Below are 16,147 nucleotides of genomic sequence, written 5' to 3'. Positions count from 1 at the left end.
AGTAAAAAAAAGATTAAAAAAATAAAAAATAAAGCACCATGGCCATTTCTCTCTTATGTTTCCCTCTTACCAGTCTGAAAGAAGGTGTATTTAACCTGGCTACTTCTGGAATTCTTGAGTAAATCACCGCCTCACTGGATAAAACAATATATATATATATATATATATATATATATATATATATATATATATATGATTTTCCTAACCAAAGTAGCTCCCAGGAAGAGGTTAATTACCATTACACTTTAATTTCATTCCTTGTAATGTATTACCTTTCCCTGATACACTAATACTCTGTTATTAATGATAACAATCACAGTGACTCAAAACCCACTTAGGGGTGCCTGGGTGGCTTAGTCGATTGAGCGTCTGACTCTTGATTTCAGCTCACGTAATGATCCCTGGGTCGTGGGATCAAGCCCTGCGTCAGACTCGGCACTAAGCATGCATCCTGCTTAAGATTCTCTCCCTCCCTCCCTCCCTCCCTCCCTCCCTCTCTCTCTCTGCCCCTCCCCCACCAAAAACAAGCCACTTAAATTCTTTAAAAAAGGTATGTTTCCATTTGCTTATTGTTGAGAACTTTAAAATTTAGAAGAAAGAAGCAGATTCTGAAGGACATCATGTAAAAACCAAACATTTCAGGCTGGGTTTGGGTCTCGGCACAGCCATTCTCATCCATCTTCTACACCTTCGACCCTGGGTTCCTACGGTGCTTCCTGAAATACTGCCAGATCTTCACTCAGCAGAATCAATGATGCCCCCCAAAGGGACTATGGACTAAGGCAAGGAAGTGGTCACAGGGGGGTTGCAGCATTAGCAAGGAATAACGCCAAAATACAGATTTTGCTTGGGTCCCCAGGAAATCCAGACTACTCCCCTCGTGAGCACATTTTCAGAGCATTCTGGTTCACGAAGACTGGCTAATAATTGAAACAGTGCCCCCTCTGTACTTTTCATGGAGCAGGTCCTGCCATCATCCTCCAGAGAGCCTGGGAATTGAAGAAGCAAGCTACGCCAAAGGATTCCAGATGGTTTCAATCTTCTGATGCCTAAATCCAGCTTCAGATTCTGGATGGCATCTCCATTCACCCGTCAAGTATCTACTGAGCACTTATGTGTGCCAGGCAGTTTTATGTGCTGGTATTACTGTAGTGAACAAGACAAATGTAATCTCTGCCCTTGCGGAGTTTTCATTCAGTGACAGGCTGTCAGGAAGGAGAGTGACAACAGGTGAGGTGGCCTAGATGTATAGGTGCTGATGCCACCCATCCCATTCACTTCTAAAATGTTCATCTTAGATTCTCCACCTTGCCTCTTGGTATGGGCAGTAAATTCTGCAATTTAACAGAACAACTGCACAAGTACCATGCTGGGGGTACCTGGAGTCTGCCAAGACACAACAAACTGATCCCAAGACTCCCTTGGGGTTTGTCTCCTCCCACAGGTGTTGAGTTCCTTGAGGCAAGAACTGTGTCTAGTTTATTTCTGTATACCCAGCACTTTGCACAGCACAGCCACTCAGTAAATGTTGAATGAATGGGGCACCTGGCTGGCTCAGTTGGTTTAGCATCTGACTTTGGCTCAGGTCATGATCTCATGGTTTGTGGGTTCAAGCCCCGCATCAGGCTCTGTGCAGACAGCTCAGGGCCTGGAGACTGCTTCTAACTCTGTGTCTCCCCCTCTCTCTGCCCCTCTCCCACTTGTGCTCTGTCTCTCTGTCTCTGTCTCTCTCTCAAAAGTAAATAAACATTAAAAAATTTTAAATCTTGAATGAATGAATTAATTAATGAGGTTTTTTTTATACTATACAGAGTGGGAGTCCTTGTCTTTCCTAAGCTAGCTCAGCCTCCACCACTTACTATTTAGCCTTTTGGCTTCAAAGTGACCCTCAGGCTGATGGTTCCCTGGAAGGTGAACACCAACCTGCAGAGGGAACAGATACTGAATGAGTCCTGAGATGCCTCCCTCTATACCGGCACCAGTGACTATGACTCTGAAATATGATAACAGATGTCCATACTTGCACACTTCAAAGAACTGTCTAGGCAAAATAGTGCAGATGTCTGGTGGCTTAGTGGGATGGCAGGAATAGTTAGATTGATGGGACACTGAGTTGGCAGAAGAAGGAGGCATAGGAGAGAGTACAATAAGGCAGATGCCAGACTCTTTTACTTACTTTAATACCTGTGCAACTGTATTTGGTCCAAACCATTCGCCAATTGATTTCCCTTCTCCTACACCCATTTGTGCTGTTTTTATGTGGAAAAAAAAAGATGTTAGCAAAAGTTCTTCTAGCACACCACAAACTCCTATTTTTTTCATAAATAATTAAGCAGATGGACAACTTAGCAGAGCCACATATAAGGCAGGGGTGAAAGCAGTAGGTACAGACATTGCCATAAAACTACTGATGTAACCTTACCCATTTGATGGATAGAGTAGCAACAATCCTTTCTATCTAAGAAGCACTGTAGGATCCGTTGGTATTCTTTGGGTTGTTCTTTTTGTTTCTCCCAGTTCCAGTCTTTTTAGGAAAAAAAATGAATTAAAATCATTTTTACAACTGTTTATTTACCTCTCTGCACTCTTACTGTAACCACAGGGTTAGAGGGAAAACACACGAGTTGCATCTGGAAGGCAGGAGTGATCAAGTTAGAACATTCCTAAGGAACTCCAATATTGACAACAATGGCATCTGGAGACATTACTTTCAAAGTCTCAGTGGGTGTAAAGTAAAAGGAAAACAAGACTTTAACCAAGGAATTGACTTAGCCCAAGGGCTTGAGCTAGATAAATATTACATGACAACAATGTCAGGCAAGGCCTTTCTGGTCAGCTACTCAGCGAGAAGGAGCTCACCAAAAACCCAGCAGTATATCCTTAGATCACTCTGATGCCACAGTGTCTCATCTCTACACAGACAGTAATAGCTTTGGTCCCTATATTTTGGCCACATTGCCAAAAGTGTCTTAATTGCCAAAAGAGTGGGGGGTACTGCTCTTCTCACACATGACAGTGCACAGGGGAATATACACAACTTATAACTAAGGGTTTAAAAAACAATTGCATGCTGCCATTTTTACACAACCTTGAAAACGTCCACACTGACCTTTGGAAAAACACATACCTTTGCTATCAAGCGCTCAAGGTTTCTTTATGACCAAAGCCAAAATAACGACATCTCTAGGAATCCTATCTGTGCCTTAGGCATGGCGCCCCCAAATGCTGCAGGGGCTATTTATCCCTCCCGAAGGACACCCACAAAAATTCTCCATAATCGCCACTGTGGAGGGGATGCGCTTCTCCCCTTCCCTCAGCTTTAGGAACTCTGTGTAATGGGACAGACCTCCGGGGCTCCGTTTGCTTCCAAGACACAAATTTCTCTCCCAAAGGTTCGAGGGAGATTTTAACCTCACAGCTGAAGTATACTTGAAGCCAAAGGCCATTACCTCCAGAGTCTTCTGTTCTCTTTGCTTCCAGTGGATCTGAAATCAAACTTTTAAACTTTGTGGCTATCATAGTCTTCAGAGGGTGAACCACATCCAGGTTGTTTTTGTTTTTGTTTTCATTTGCTACTGAATTGTCCAAGTCTGGGGAAATCCTGAGTAGCTGGCTGCTAAGTACTGCTAAATGTTGACTGATGATAGCGATGAGTGAGTGAATACTTAATTATGGAGTAACTGAATAGGAAGCCCTCCAAAATACTTCTTTACGAAACTACATCTTCAAGGGGCGCCTGGGAGGTTCAGTCAGTTGAACGTCCAACTTTGGCTCAGGTCATCATCTTGTAGTCCATGGGTTTGAGCCCTGCATCGGGCTCTGTGCTGACAGCTCAGAGCCTGGAGCCTGCTTTGGAATCTGTGTCTCCCTCTCTCTCTGCCTCTCTCTCTCTTTCTCTCTCTCTAAAAAATAAAAATAAACAGGGGCGCCTGGGTGGCTCAGTCGGTTAAGCGTCCAACTTCGGCTCAGGTCACGATCTCACGGTCCGTGAGTTCGAGCCCCGCGTCGGGCTCTGGGCTGATGGCTCAGAGCCTGGAGCCTGCTTCCGATTCTGTGTCTCCCTCTCTCTCTGCCCCTCCCCCATTCATGCTCTGTCTCAAAAATAATAAACATTAAAAAAAATAAAAATAAAAATAAACATTAAAAAAATACCAAAATTACATCTTTGAATATATCTTAACTACAAGATCTATTTCAAATTCTTCCTGCTATTTGCTTTTATATTAAAACGACTGAGGGGCGCCTGGGTGGCTCAGTCGGTTAAGTGTCTGACTTCAGCCAGGTCACGATCTCGCGGTCCCGGAGTTCGAGCCCCGCGTCAGGCTCTGGGCTGATGGCTCAGAGCCTGGAGCCTGTTTCCGATTCTGTGTCTCCCTCTCTCTCTGCCCCTCCCCCGTTCATGCTCTGTCTCTCTCTGTCCCAAAAATAAATAAACGTTCAAAAAAAAATTAAAAAAAAAAAAAACGACTGAGGCTACTGACTTTGGGGTTTTATGTTTTCCTCGTTTGCTTCCCACAGAATTCACTTCCAGGAAGATCGCCTTGCTGTGTTTTATAAATGAGAAATTAAATAGAATGGATCTGCTCCAAGAAGTATGTGTACCGTAGAGAAATCACTGGACAATGAGTCAGAAGACCTGCCTTCTTCTATTCCCAAATCCACGCTTTCTTGCTGTTTGACTCTGGGTAAGTCCTTGTACTTCCTAAGCCTCAATTTCCTCATCTGTAAAACTGGAATTATGATACTACCCAGGAAAAGTGGGTTTAGGCTCCTCTAAACTCTGAAAATAAGGCATTAAGCCCTAAAACCTCCCCAGGCCCTTCTGCAGTCCTCTCTGGTAACTGCAGCAGGGTGTGTGAGGCTGCCAGAGTAGGGGGAAAGGAGTGATGTTTTCATACCTCTGAATCTCAAGGAGCAACAATGAATTCAGCCAATGAATTCATGCAGCCAATGAATGCAGCAGGCCAATCTCATCCAAGGTGTCCTTTCCCTCCCTCATCTCCATGTTAAACCAGGCCTTCGCCCAAGTGCCTGAACTGGCATCCAGCCAAGGTCATCCTACAGATGCCCACAGGGAAGCACGCACAGACCTTAAGAAAGCAGGAGACTCAAGGGTTCCAAGCATACCAGAAGTTTCTTAATGAAGTGGCTTCCTAAGAAAGCTAAATTAAGGATTCCTTCATTGTCAAGTGGATATTCTCAGTGAACCCAAACCAAAACAGCACGAGCTCCCTCATTAGGCACTTCCTTTAGGTCACTTACATCCTCACCAGGCAGACTTTTTCAATGAGGTCAAGAAACAGATTTACCACCACACCCTTCTTCCTGTTCCCTTTGTTATCTGACCTGTTTAAGGACTCACTCGAACAACAGCGAAGATGGAAACTCTAATGACACACCTGCCTCAATGTTCAGTTCTGTCCCAGGAAAATAACTCTCTAGCTTCGTGAATCACAAGGAAATGCCGGCTGTTTCCTTCTCCTGGGAGGCTTTATTGACTTTTCGGCCCCATCACTTGAGCTGGCAGATAGCATTTTAGGACCTTCGGCTCTGTTACTGAATGCTCCTGAAGCTCGGCACCAATGCTAAAGTACCAGCAGGAAGTGCTACTGCAGAGGTCTCTGAGGCAGAACGAATTTAACTCACCCCTGCCCAAGTGTCTGCAGATAAGAGCTTGAGCCAGCATCATCTGTCCACAGCGGAGCATGCATCCCCAGCCAGCATCTGATGAAGGGCCAGTTCCCCTGTTGGCAAAATGGATGGGAATGACTATGGGTTCCTTGGATTGCCGTTTCCTGAAACATTGGCAAATGTGGGAATCATACAAGACAGACAGAAACACAGACTCTGAAAAGAGACAAGAGATACAGCTGAATATCAAACAGGGCTTGTTATAGGGTGGAACTTGCAGAGATAACACTGAGTTAGCCAAAACAGTTTCTATGACCAAAGACAAAACAAGCAAATGAACAAAACCTGCCCCTTAGGTTTTCTCCTTGGGGACTTCTAGGTATGCATGCAATTTTTGTAGATGACTGCCAGGTATGACTACCAACACTGGGCCCATGCCATGTCATTATCTGCCTAACCAAACCTGGCTTTTTGCACAGCTCACTTCTCAGGGAAGCCAGTCTTACCTTAGTTAAGGAATAAATGCTACCAAAGGCAATCATCAACATGGTCAAAGAGATGTGGGAGGCTCTTGACTGTTCTAAATATACATTAGAAGATCTCAACAGCAAGAAGGACAATGTAAAATAGAGGAAAGAGTCCCAGATTAGGCATCAGAAGAATGGTCTCTAGTTACCTGATCCAAGACTCAACTATAGACTGGGAACAACAGCACACACCCTGACTGTTAGTGGATATTGTAAGAACTAGATGAAAAAATATCTGTGCAAGTGTTCTACAAACTCACTCAGGATGATGTAAATATCTGGTGTTATGAGCATGGCCATAATTGAAAATGCTACTAATAAATTGGAAATGTGCTACATCTTTAAAAGGCATAAAACCAGTTAATAAATGAAAGAAGACAACAGGTTCCACTTTAAGAACACTTGATGTAACGAAAATCCCATGTATGTGGCCAGGGTGAGCTCAATATCCTTTTTCAAGGTACCAGTGAAATCAGATAACTTGGATGGCAGAGGAGACATTCTGCTTTCATTGCTCTCTGTCCTCAACATGGGAGTGGAAAACTATGCTTATAAGCATGATCTCACAAAACTAACTTTAAGGAGGGTCATCAGCCATGTAAGACAAATGGGCCACAGTGGCCACCCTTTTCCTTTTGTTGTGGGGACTGAAGGAGAATTGCTACAGAAAGATGGGGAGGGTTGAGCCAACTCATAAACTGGAAGGAGAGTCCTTTGGCTCTTGCTATAATGGAAGAATTATAGGACACATTAGTACAGGAGAGATGCAATGAAGACTAGATAAAGAAGAGATCATCTATTGCCAAAACATTGTCAGAATTGGGGTGCATGGCCGGCTCAGTCAGTAGAGCATGCAACTCTTGATCTTAAGGTCATGAGTTCAAACCCCCATTGGGCATTTAGCCTACTTAAAACTTAAAAAAAAAAAACACTGTCAGAGTTGAATTGCAAATGTTTTTAAGCCTTGTAAAGATCTCTTCACCTAGAGAAAGTTACCAGTTTAAAATCACTGGGTACTAGGGGTGCCTGGGTGGCTCAGTCCATTGAGCATCCAACTCTTGATTTCGGCTCAGGTCATAATCCCAGGGTCATGGGATCGAGCCCTGTTTCGGGCTCTGTGCTGAGTGTGGAGCCTGCTTAAGTTTCTCTCTCTCTTACTCTCTCTCTCTCTCTCTGCTCCTCTTTCCAGCTGGTGCATGTACTCTCTCTCTAAAATATAATTAATTACTTAAATAAATAAATAAATAAAATCACTGGGTACTAAAGATTTTTCCTTTGTGCATTTTACTGCTTGGGTACTTCCTATGGAAAGCAAAAAATGTCCATGTGGACTTTGTTTTGGGCACTGATCAGAAAGTAGGATTTCATTCTAGTTATTATGTCTAGTCCTGCATCAAAATCAATCAGACAGGTTTTCTCTTAGGAAAATAGCTTCCACCACTTGGATTTGACATTCTTTTTCCTACAGGGCCATGATACTAGGAATAGGCCACCTTACTTGCAAACATTTTACAGATTTTCTCTAAAGGGAGACAATTCACTTAGCTTATTGACCTTTTTTTTTCCTAGACAGCAGGTGGTAACCTAACAGCTGATAATTAGTTCCAAGGAAATCTATCATAGTTCATCTTCCAATGGTATGGTGCTTTAATATCATAGGGGGTGGAAATCATAGGAATTATTTTCTTTCATTCAAGGCATAACTGTCTTTAATAATCAAGTAACTCCACAAAGCAGTGGATTATGAGTTAATAAATATTACCCAGACTAGAAGTTTGACTTTCTGCTTGCTCCTGGAAAACAACTAATACTACCTGGTGCCTGAACACTTGGAGGTGGACTCATAAATATCCTGGCAATTACATATTCACACCAAGGAACCATACATGATGCAGTACTTGGGCAATGAAACTTTTGAATAAAGTATAAGATTTAAGTATTCCCCTAAAGCAAATTCTTCACCACAGTGAGCTGTTAATTCTGAGGTTTCTGGGATGTCACTGATCACCTCAGGCAAGCTATCTACAAGGAAGAAAGTGAAGTACAACAAATGATATACCTACCAATTGGTGAAAATTTCCTTCTGTATGTAAACCACAGACGAGCACTTATATCAGACAACAGCTTAGATTTTTCTGAAATTAAATGTGAAATTAAAATTAAATCACCACATCCCATCTAAAGATATCTGCCTTTGATTTCTGAGCCAGCAGGAAACTCATTTTCAAATAAACCAGTCAATTCCATTGTTATGGGGCTAGGGAAGTTCATAGAAAACCCAATATCACCTTAGCCAAGTAATTTCAGCATTCCCTTTCACCTATGTTTTGACCAGTACTACTGGCCAGGTGGTTCCTGTCTCCTCCTCACTGAGCTCCATGACCCTGGCAGGTACTAACACTGGGGTCAGTGGCCAAAAGACAAAGGATAAGAAAAGCAAGGATAACCCACTAACAAGGCAACCAGCCCCTGCCTGAAATGATGATAGTTGGTTGGATCTCTCATCAGTACCCAGTGTCCATTATCTAAAACTAGGGGTGTGTATGTGTGGGGGTGTGGGGGGTGTACACGTGTACGTGTGCATGCATGTATGTTTAACTAAAAAGGAAGATCCACAATAAGTAAATTAAGTGTGTAAAAATATACAACACCACCCAGTGCAGCTGGCATTTGTAATCTAATGGATAAATTAGACACCAACACTTTGGTGTCTTTATTCAAAGCATTTTGTGCATCTTATGACATAAATTTACTTCAATGACCACATATACAGCGGCTTTCACGTGTCCATCTGTATAGAAGTTAGAGCCATTGCACTTTAAGAGAAGAAAAGAAAATTTGATTTTAGCCAATAATTTCTGTTTTCTCTCCTGCCTTTCCTTTGAACAAACCAGAAAGCTGAGTGGTCTGAATTCTCCCTGCCCTTCACGTCCCCAGTGCCTACCGCATTATGGGCAGCAGATGTACACTGGTTAAGAGTAAAACTTCTGGAGTCATATTCTGCCTGGGTTGGAGCCCTGACTCTGTTCCTTGCCAACTGTGTGGCCTTGTCACATAATCTCTCTGAGCTTCAGTTTTCTTATCCTTAAAATAGGGAGAATAAGAGCACCTACATCATAGAGTTGTGAGTATTCTGCAAGATAATGCATGGAAAGTGTTTAGATGGTACAGTATGCGGTAAGCCTATGATACATGTTAGCTGTTTTTATATACTTCCCCTCTCAAATGTTCACACCACTCACTCCTTCCTCTGATATTCTCTAGGCCTTTCAGCTTTCCTCTATGCTAGAAAGGCTGGGGGTAGTTGTATGGACACTTTAACCATAAGTGCACTTTGAAAGGTATTTCCCAACTTAACATTTGGATATGGCCATATTTGACAAGCTGGGGACTCCTGTTATCATGGAATACAGAACTAGAAGAGATCCTTTCCAGTATTCCTCATTTTAAGTACCTGAGAAGGAAGTTAAGATCCAGAAAGAGAAAGTGACTTATCTAAGGTAGGGGAAGAGTCTGTATACAAAAGGTCTCCGAACTGCTAACCCTCAACTCTCTCCACTGTTCAGGATTCTCCAATCCAGAGGATGAAGCCAGACACGGGGTGGAGCCAGAAGATGCTAACTTCCCCTCCTGCCTTGTGATCAGGTCCTTCCTATTTCTTCCTCTATGCTAGGGCCTTCAAAGAGCATCTCTCCTCAGACAGACAGACATCTGACTCTCTCCAAGCTCAGGCTTTATCAGGGTGCTGGGCTGTTGGCAGTTTTAGGTTAAAAGATCTTCCCTGGGGTGCCTGGGTGGCTCAGTCGATTGAGCGTCCGACTTCACCTCACGTCATGATCTTGTGGTTCTTGAGTTCGAGCCTCGTGTCAGGATCTGTGCTGGCAGCTCAGAGCCTGGAGCCTGCTTTGGATTCTGTGTCCCCCTCTCTTTCTGCCCCTCTTCCACTCATGTTTTGTCTCTCTCTCAAAAATAAATAAACATTAAAAAACTTTTTAAATAAAAAACAAAAGGTCTTCCCCAATCTGTAAGTATATAAGGGTAAGGAAGAAATATTCAAGCCTCTTTTCCATCTAGCTGCTGTGGCTAAAAGTTCTATACAAAATCAGAATAAACTGAGACGCTGCTACAGTCAGCAAAAGATTTACCCCTACAAGACTTCTTAGTGTCTGATGTGGTTTCTGACAGCCCTGGGCTGATTAGAGGTCCCCTGGGTGGCAGCGTCTTTCATCTAGATAGAAAAGGACACAAGGGGAATGAGAAGTATGTAGCCCAGGCATTACAGTCTAAAACTGGTTAGTGATACCACGAGTGGGTCCATGGTTTTTGAAAGTCAAGGCTTATGGAATTCAGGGGTGCTCCTTTAAAGAAAAGAATAAAAATATATATATGACCCTTTCAAATTGCACAAACACCTATGATCATGTGAACATGCTGCTAGGGACTCTCAGGGCCTTGGAAGGGACCTGTGCAAGCAAGGAGTCTGTGGCTTGACCTCCTCTGGCTGCAAGGTATGTCCGCCTACAAGTGGCATGAACAGTTACCAAAATCACACTCCACCAACCCCACAAGGAAAAATGGATAGGACCTTAACCTCAGGCACCCACCTCATTTAGGTTCTCACAGACAAATGCTACCAAACCTTACCCGTTTTAAGGAGATGCTGTTTCCCCAAGATCCATACCAGCTCATCCGTATCTGGAAATTCTTCTAGGTAGTCAGCAAAAATAGTAATCTGGTTTTCATATTTGGATAAAACTGAAAGAAAAGGAAAGAAACTTAAGCAAAATGTAACAGAGGGGGTTTGCTTCTGTGGTTTTACTGGTTATTACCTTTGTCCTGAAGGTGAAAGATCATTGGCTTGAATCAAATGGAGGCAAATCCTTGTCTTGAAGGAACAAAGATACTCACAAAGCCTCAAATCCTTTAGTAGAGGGATTTACTTTTGACCACCTATTTTCACCTTCCTTTTCTCATGGTCCCATTTGGCACCATCTCCAAATATTTAGTTCAGGCTCATTTCAAAACCTTTTCATCATGGGGTATTCTTTGTAAACAGCCACTTATCTAGCTTCTCCAAGCAAAAGTGGATCAAGGTGATACAATAATACCTAATACTTGCATATCCAACTCCTGCCCACATTACAGGGAATATTATGAGGTTTCTAGTGGCTGGAGGCATTGGAAGGGGCTATGACAAACTCCAAAGATTACAAAACTGTGAAAATGTAGTATTTTAGCTGGAAGACCAGCGGTTTTAACAGTACTTTTGTTTGCCATCTTATTCACATATGACTTCTGCAAAGAAGAATCTTGAAGCTGACGATAACTATAACTTGTTCTTGGGATTCACAAATGACCATGCTTATCTCTCAAGATAAAGTAACTGAATAACATATAATTAAACCTTGTAAGTTCACAGGCCAGACTCTCAGAACTTAGAACCATGTAATGTGAGATGAGGTAAAATTCACTTTTGTACCACCTGTGGGGAAAGAGTCTGCTCAAAGAGTTAAGACTGACTTATGAGAGGGTCCTAATCTCAAAAGTTCTCTTTAAGTGACTTCATGAGAGAAATAATATCATAAGTGGTAAACAAGTTTCCAAGATAACCCACAAAAACCTATTTTAACCTGCAACCAGGAAATCAAATTGATAGTATATTTCATCGTGTATATGGTGCTGTGTCTATGAGAAAACACACTTCAAGTTCAAAGCTAATACATCCAACACATGCCTTCTCACCTGAGCTCTTGGAGGCTCCCCAGCCCCTATGGGGAAGTGAGCTCAGAGAGAGTAGGTACAAGCACCTGCAGGGACTCTCCCACAGCAGTGCCCGAAAGCCCTAAGGGAATAATTTTCCTGTAAAAATGGCATTGTGAGATATGTTTAACTCACTTGAAAGGACAAATTGTTCTCTTTTGGCTTTGTTTTCTAAGGCAGGAGCATGCTGTTTTCATAGAAATAAATGTTCCTAAATATAAATGAGTCCTCTTTGATCATGAAAACAGGTTAACCTGCTCTCACTGCTTGGTTGGAGGATGACATTATGCTGTGTATCATTTGTATAAACTGAAGTTATAATTTGTGTGAAGTTATAATTTTAGAAACACAGCTACCCAGTAGTTCAAGAAATACTGCATTTCTTGAGATGTATTACAGAAGTCCAATCTTTCAGGGATTTAAGTAGCTTTTCTCCTCAGGATGTTTTAATCATTAAGGTTATAGACTCGGCAGTCTTTCAAACCTAAAGAGGTTAGAAATGAGACAGCCATTTTGTTCCCCGGTGAAAACTCATCACTGCTGAATCTGCCAGAGAACCTGTGCCCTCTTAGCTTCTCTGTCACTGGCCTCAGCCCCTGGCCTAAGCCCAGGAAATACCAGGCTAAAAATGACCACCCAGGTCAGGCCATCCCCAGGAGGTGGTGGACTGAGGTGGTGTAAGTCACACTGTGTACCTTCCCACCCTACTCTCTACCCCTCACATGCAGAAGAAATCAGGTTAAAATGAACATCCAGTGGAGCCTAGAAACAGAGTCAGAAAATGAGGGGCTTGAGAGGGGCGTGGGAAAGGGGCAGCCTGTCTGGCATTCCCCTGGTAGGGGTGAGGAAGGGTGCATTGGGTGAATGTACAGCATGTATGCATATAAGCTTTGGGTCTTTTTTTTAGTACTGGCCAAGAAAAACCATTTCTCTATCGCCAACCCTGGCCAGCTGGTCAAATTAGTACAGCCCCTTAAAGCCTGTGAGAACTCCACTGCTTCATTTGGGATGGCCCTGACCAAAATGGTATCCAAAGAATTTTCCTCTTGCTCTTCAGCCCTTCTCAGGCCAGAAAGAAGGTCAAGATGGTCTCTGTTCTTCCCAATTCTCCTCTTAGAAGATGGACTCCAAGAATGCAGGGCTACAGCCAGCCCCAGTTGAAGCTACATGGATGAAACAAATGAAAGCCAGAACAGAAGTGAAGAGCAATAACATGGGGAGAGTGTATACAAGAGGATCCAGGGAGGAAAGAGGAATAGGTCTTCCACAAGGAGAACTCAGAGTCATGAAGAAGCAAACTGGGGCATCACTGAGGTGCAGAAGTGAAATCGCATTTCCAACAGAATCACTTCTGACTAACACAATCCTTTAAAAAAATTCATAAACTACTTTTATCTTGCCTTAAATGAACAAACATCAGCCCCATATGAGTTTACTGCCCCTTTCATCCTGTTTAAAGAGATAGGAGCTATACAGGCAGAGCTACAAAGACCACAGCTGGGCAGACCAAGAATTAGCTTCTACAAGGTCTGATGAACAACAGGCTTCACTCTGTTCCATTTTACTTTAATAATAATTATTGCACTGAAGTCTCTGCTAGGTTGGCTTAGTGGTCAGCTAATAACTGAACAAAGACTTCCTTAAACTCTTGGAACCAGCAAGTCTCCTAGTCTTGGCCAAGAGGCTATGTGTACATGTTGGGACATGCCTTCAACATTCAGCCAGGTGGCTGATAACTCTGCCTTAGTCTTCCCTTGTGCAGAGCTTGAGATCAGCCAGAGCAAAAGCTTAGAACCCTGTCAGCTCTTTCCTGAGCATGCACACAACACTGGGAATGCACACAGTCCTGAGCATGCATATAGTCTTCTAGATTCCCAGGCATATGCCCGAACTTTTCAAGCTCCAATGGACATGTTACTCCCTAGGTTTTTCTTTTAAGCTTTCTGCATCAGGCATCTATGATCAGGCCTGATCTACTACATCAGGCATCTATGAAGTTAATCAGTTGCCTCTAATGGTTTTCTTTTTTAAATTATTTTATTTTTAATTGAAGTATAGCTGACATACAATATTATCTTAATTCTAGGTGTACAACATAGCGATTTGACAACTTATATGTTACTCAATGGTCACTACAATCAGTGTAGTCACCATCTGGCACCATATAAAATTATTACAATATTAGTGACTACATTCCCTATGCTGTACTTTCAGTCCCCATGACTTATTTATTTTATAGCTGGAAGTTTGTACCTTCTTAATCCCCTTCACCTATTTTGTCCATCCCTCACCCTTTTCCCCTCTGGCAACCACCAGCTTGTTCTCTGTATTTTTAAGTCTGTTTCTGATTTGTTCACTTGTTTTGTTTTTTAGATTCCACATATAAGTGAAATCATATGGTATCTGTCTTTTTCTGGATGACTTATTTCACTTAACATAATACCTTCTAGGGATGCCTGGGTGGCTCAATCGGTTGATCATCTGACTTCAGCTGAAGTCATTGATCTCGCAGTCCATGAGTTCGAGCCCTGCACTGGGCTCTGTGCTGACAGCTCAGAGCCTGGAACCTGCTTCGAATTCTGTGTCTCCCTCTCTCTCTGCCCCTCCCCTGCTCATGCTCTGTCTGTCTGTCTGTCTCTCTCTCTCTCTCTCAAAAATAAACATTAAAAAAATAATACCCTCTAGATCCCTCCACGTTGTCACGAGTGGTAAGATTTTGTTCATTTTTATGGCTGAGTAATATTCCAGTGTGTGTGTGTGTGTGTGTGTGTGTGTGTGTGTGTGTGAGTATATCTCTCATCTTCTTTACCTTTTCATCTATTGATGGTCAGCTAGGTTGCTTCCATATCTTGGCTACTGTAAATAGTGCTATAATAAACATTGGGGTGCATATATCTTTCTAAACACTGTTTGTGTTTTCTTCAGATAAATACCCAGAAGTGGTATTACTGGATCATATGATATTTCTATTTTCAATTTTGTGAGGAACCTTCATACTGTTTTTCCTAGTGGCTGCACCTCTAACAGTTTTCCATAAAAGCCTCTGGGGAAAGGCTTTCTGTGGCTAACTTCCACGGTTCTGAAAAGGTTGACTCTGACCATTTCTGCCAGTGTTTTTCATTGCTCTTATAAATAGAATTTTCAGAGGTCCTCACTCTGCCATTTCTGCGATATCTTACTTTAATATTTTTTTCCAGTCATTGACTGTATTTTTAAAGGTTGGTTTTTATAAAATTGCAAGCAAATGAAAAAATGGCTTTGAACAACACATTTTCTGATAGGGCTTAACAGAGACACTTGTACCTGAAGGTTCCCAGATTCTGTGAGGCTTGTGTCCCACAAACAACACAAATTCTCTTAAGTGAAATCTGTCACAGAATCTCAGGGCCAGAAGGGGCCTGAGATACCACAGCATGTCTTCCTTGTAGGCCACCTGATTCTAAAGGCATGCCAGGATACTGCTGATTCCAGGACAGCCTTCTCAGCAATACATGCACATTTAACATAGTATCAAGTAACAGCTTCAAAAACAAGAAAATATCCATGGAAAACAGGTATGGTAAGGGTCGAATATTCATTAACATATTCATCCCATAAACTTTTACTGAGTACCTACTATGCACACAATGGATAAAACATCACTGAGACGTAGCATCCATCCTCCAAAAGCTTTTAATCTAGTGGAGAGGACAGGTCTGAAAACAACTAATAGCAATAAGTATTATAATAAGGGAAAGCAGTTGTACAACATAGGGAATGTTGTCAATAATATTGTAATAATTTTGTATAATGACAGATGGTAACTAGCCCTACCAAGGTGATTATTTCATAACATATAAAAATGTCAAAATACTATGTTGTATACCTGAAACTAATATATTATTGTATGTCAATTCTAGTTCAGTTTTAAAAAGAAAGCGATGTGAGGGGCACCTGAGTGGCTCAGTTGGTTAAGCATCCAACTTCGGCTCAGGTCATGAACTTGCAGTTCGTGAGTTTGAGCCCTGGGACATACTCTGTACTGATAGCTCAGAGCCTGGAGCCTGCTTCATATTCTCTGTCTCCCTCTCTCTCTGTTCCTCCCCCACTCACATCCTGTCTCTCTCTGTCTCTCAAAAACAAATAAAGATTAAAAAAAATTTTAAAGAAAGCAATGTGGAAGGCAAGAAACGATTAATTCCAACTGGGGGTGAATGGGCCTTGCACAACCTAGAAAAGGTGGTATCAGA

The 16,147-nt window shown here is 42.3% G+C and overlaps 1 protein-coding gene across 1 annotated transcript in view; it reads right to left on the bottom strand.

The window, feature by feature from the left end:
• Window positions 1–16,147, bottom strand: part of ATG4A (autophagy related 4A cysteine peptidase) — a 57,386-nt gene that overhangs the window by 11,453 nt on the left and 29,786 nt on the right. The window contains exons 2-6 of the mRNA XM_043570635.1: window positions 10,803–10,913; window positions 8,222–8,293; window positions 5,647–5,745; window positions 2,423–2,524; window positions 2,177–2,249 (exon numbers count right to left, since the gene is read on the bottom strand). Of these exons, the coding sequence (XP_043426570.1) occupies window positions 2,177–2,249; window positions 2,423–2,524; window positions 5,647–5,745; window positions 8,222–8,293; window positions 10,803–10,913 (457 nt within the window). The remainder of the gene's footprint in view (window positions 1–2,176; window positions 2,250–2,422; window positions 2,525–5,646; window positions 5,746–8,221; window positions 8,294–10,802; window positions 10,914–16,147) is intronic.

This window comes from Prionailurus bengalensis, chromosome X (assembly GCF_016509475.1).
Source record: "Prionailurus bengalensis isolate Pbe53 chromosome X, Fcat_Pben_1.1_paternal_pri, whole genome shotgun sequence".
NCBI classification, from domain to species: domain Eukaryota; kingdom Metazoa; phylum Chordata; class Mammalia; order Carnivora; family Felidae; genus Prionailurus; species Prionailurus bengalensis.
Note: the sequence above shows the minus strand (reverse complement) of the source record. Positions and strands in the feature narration are given on the sequence as shown.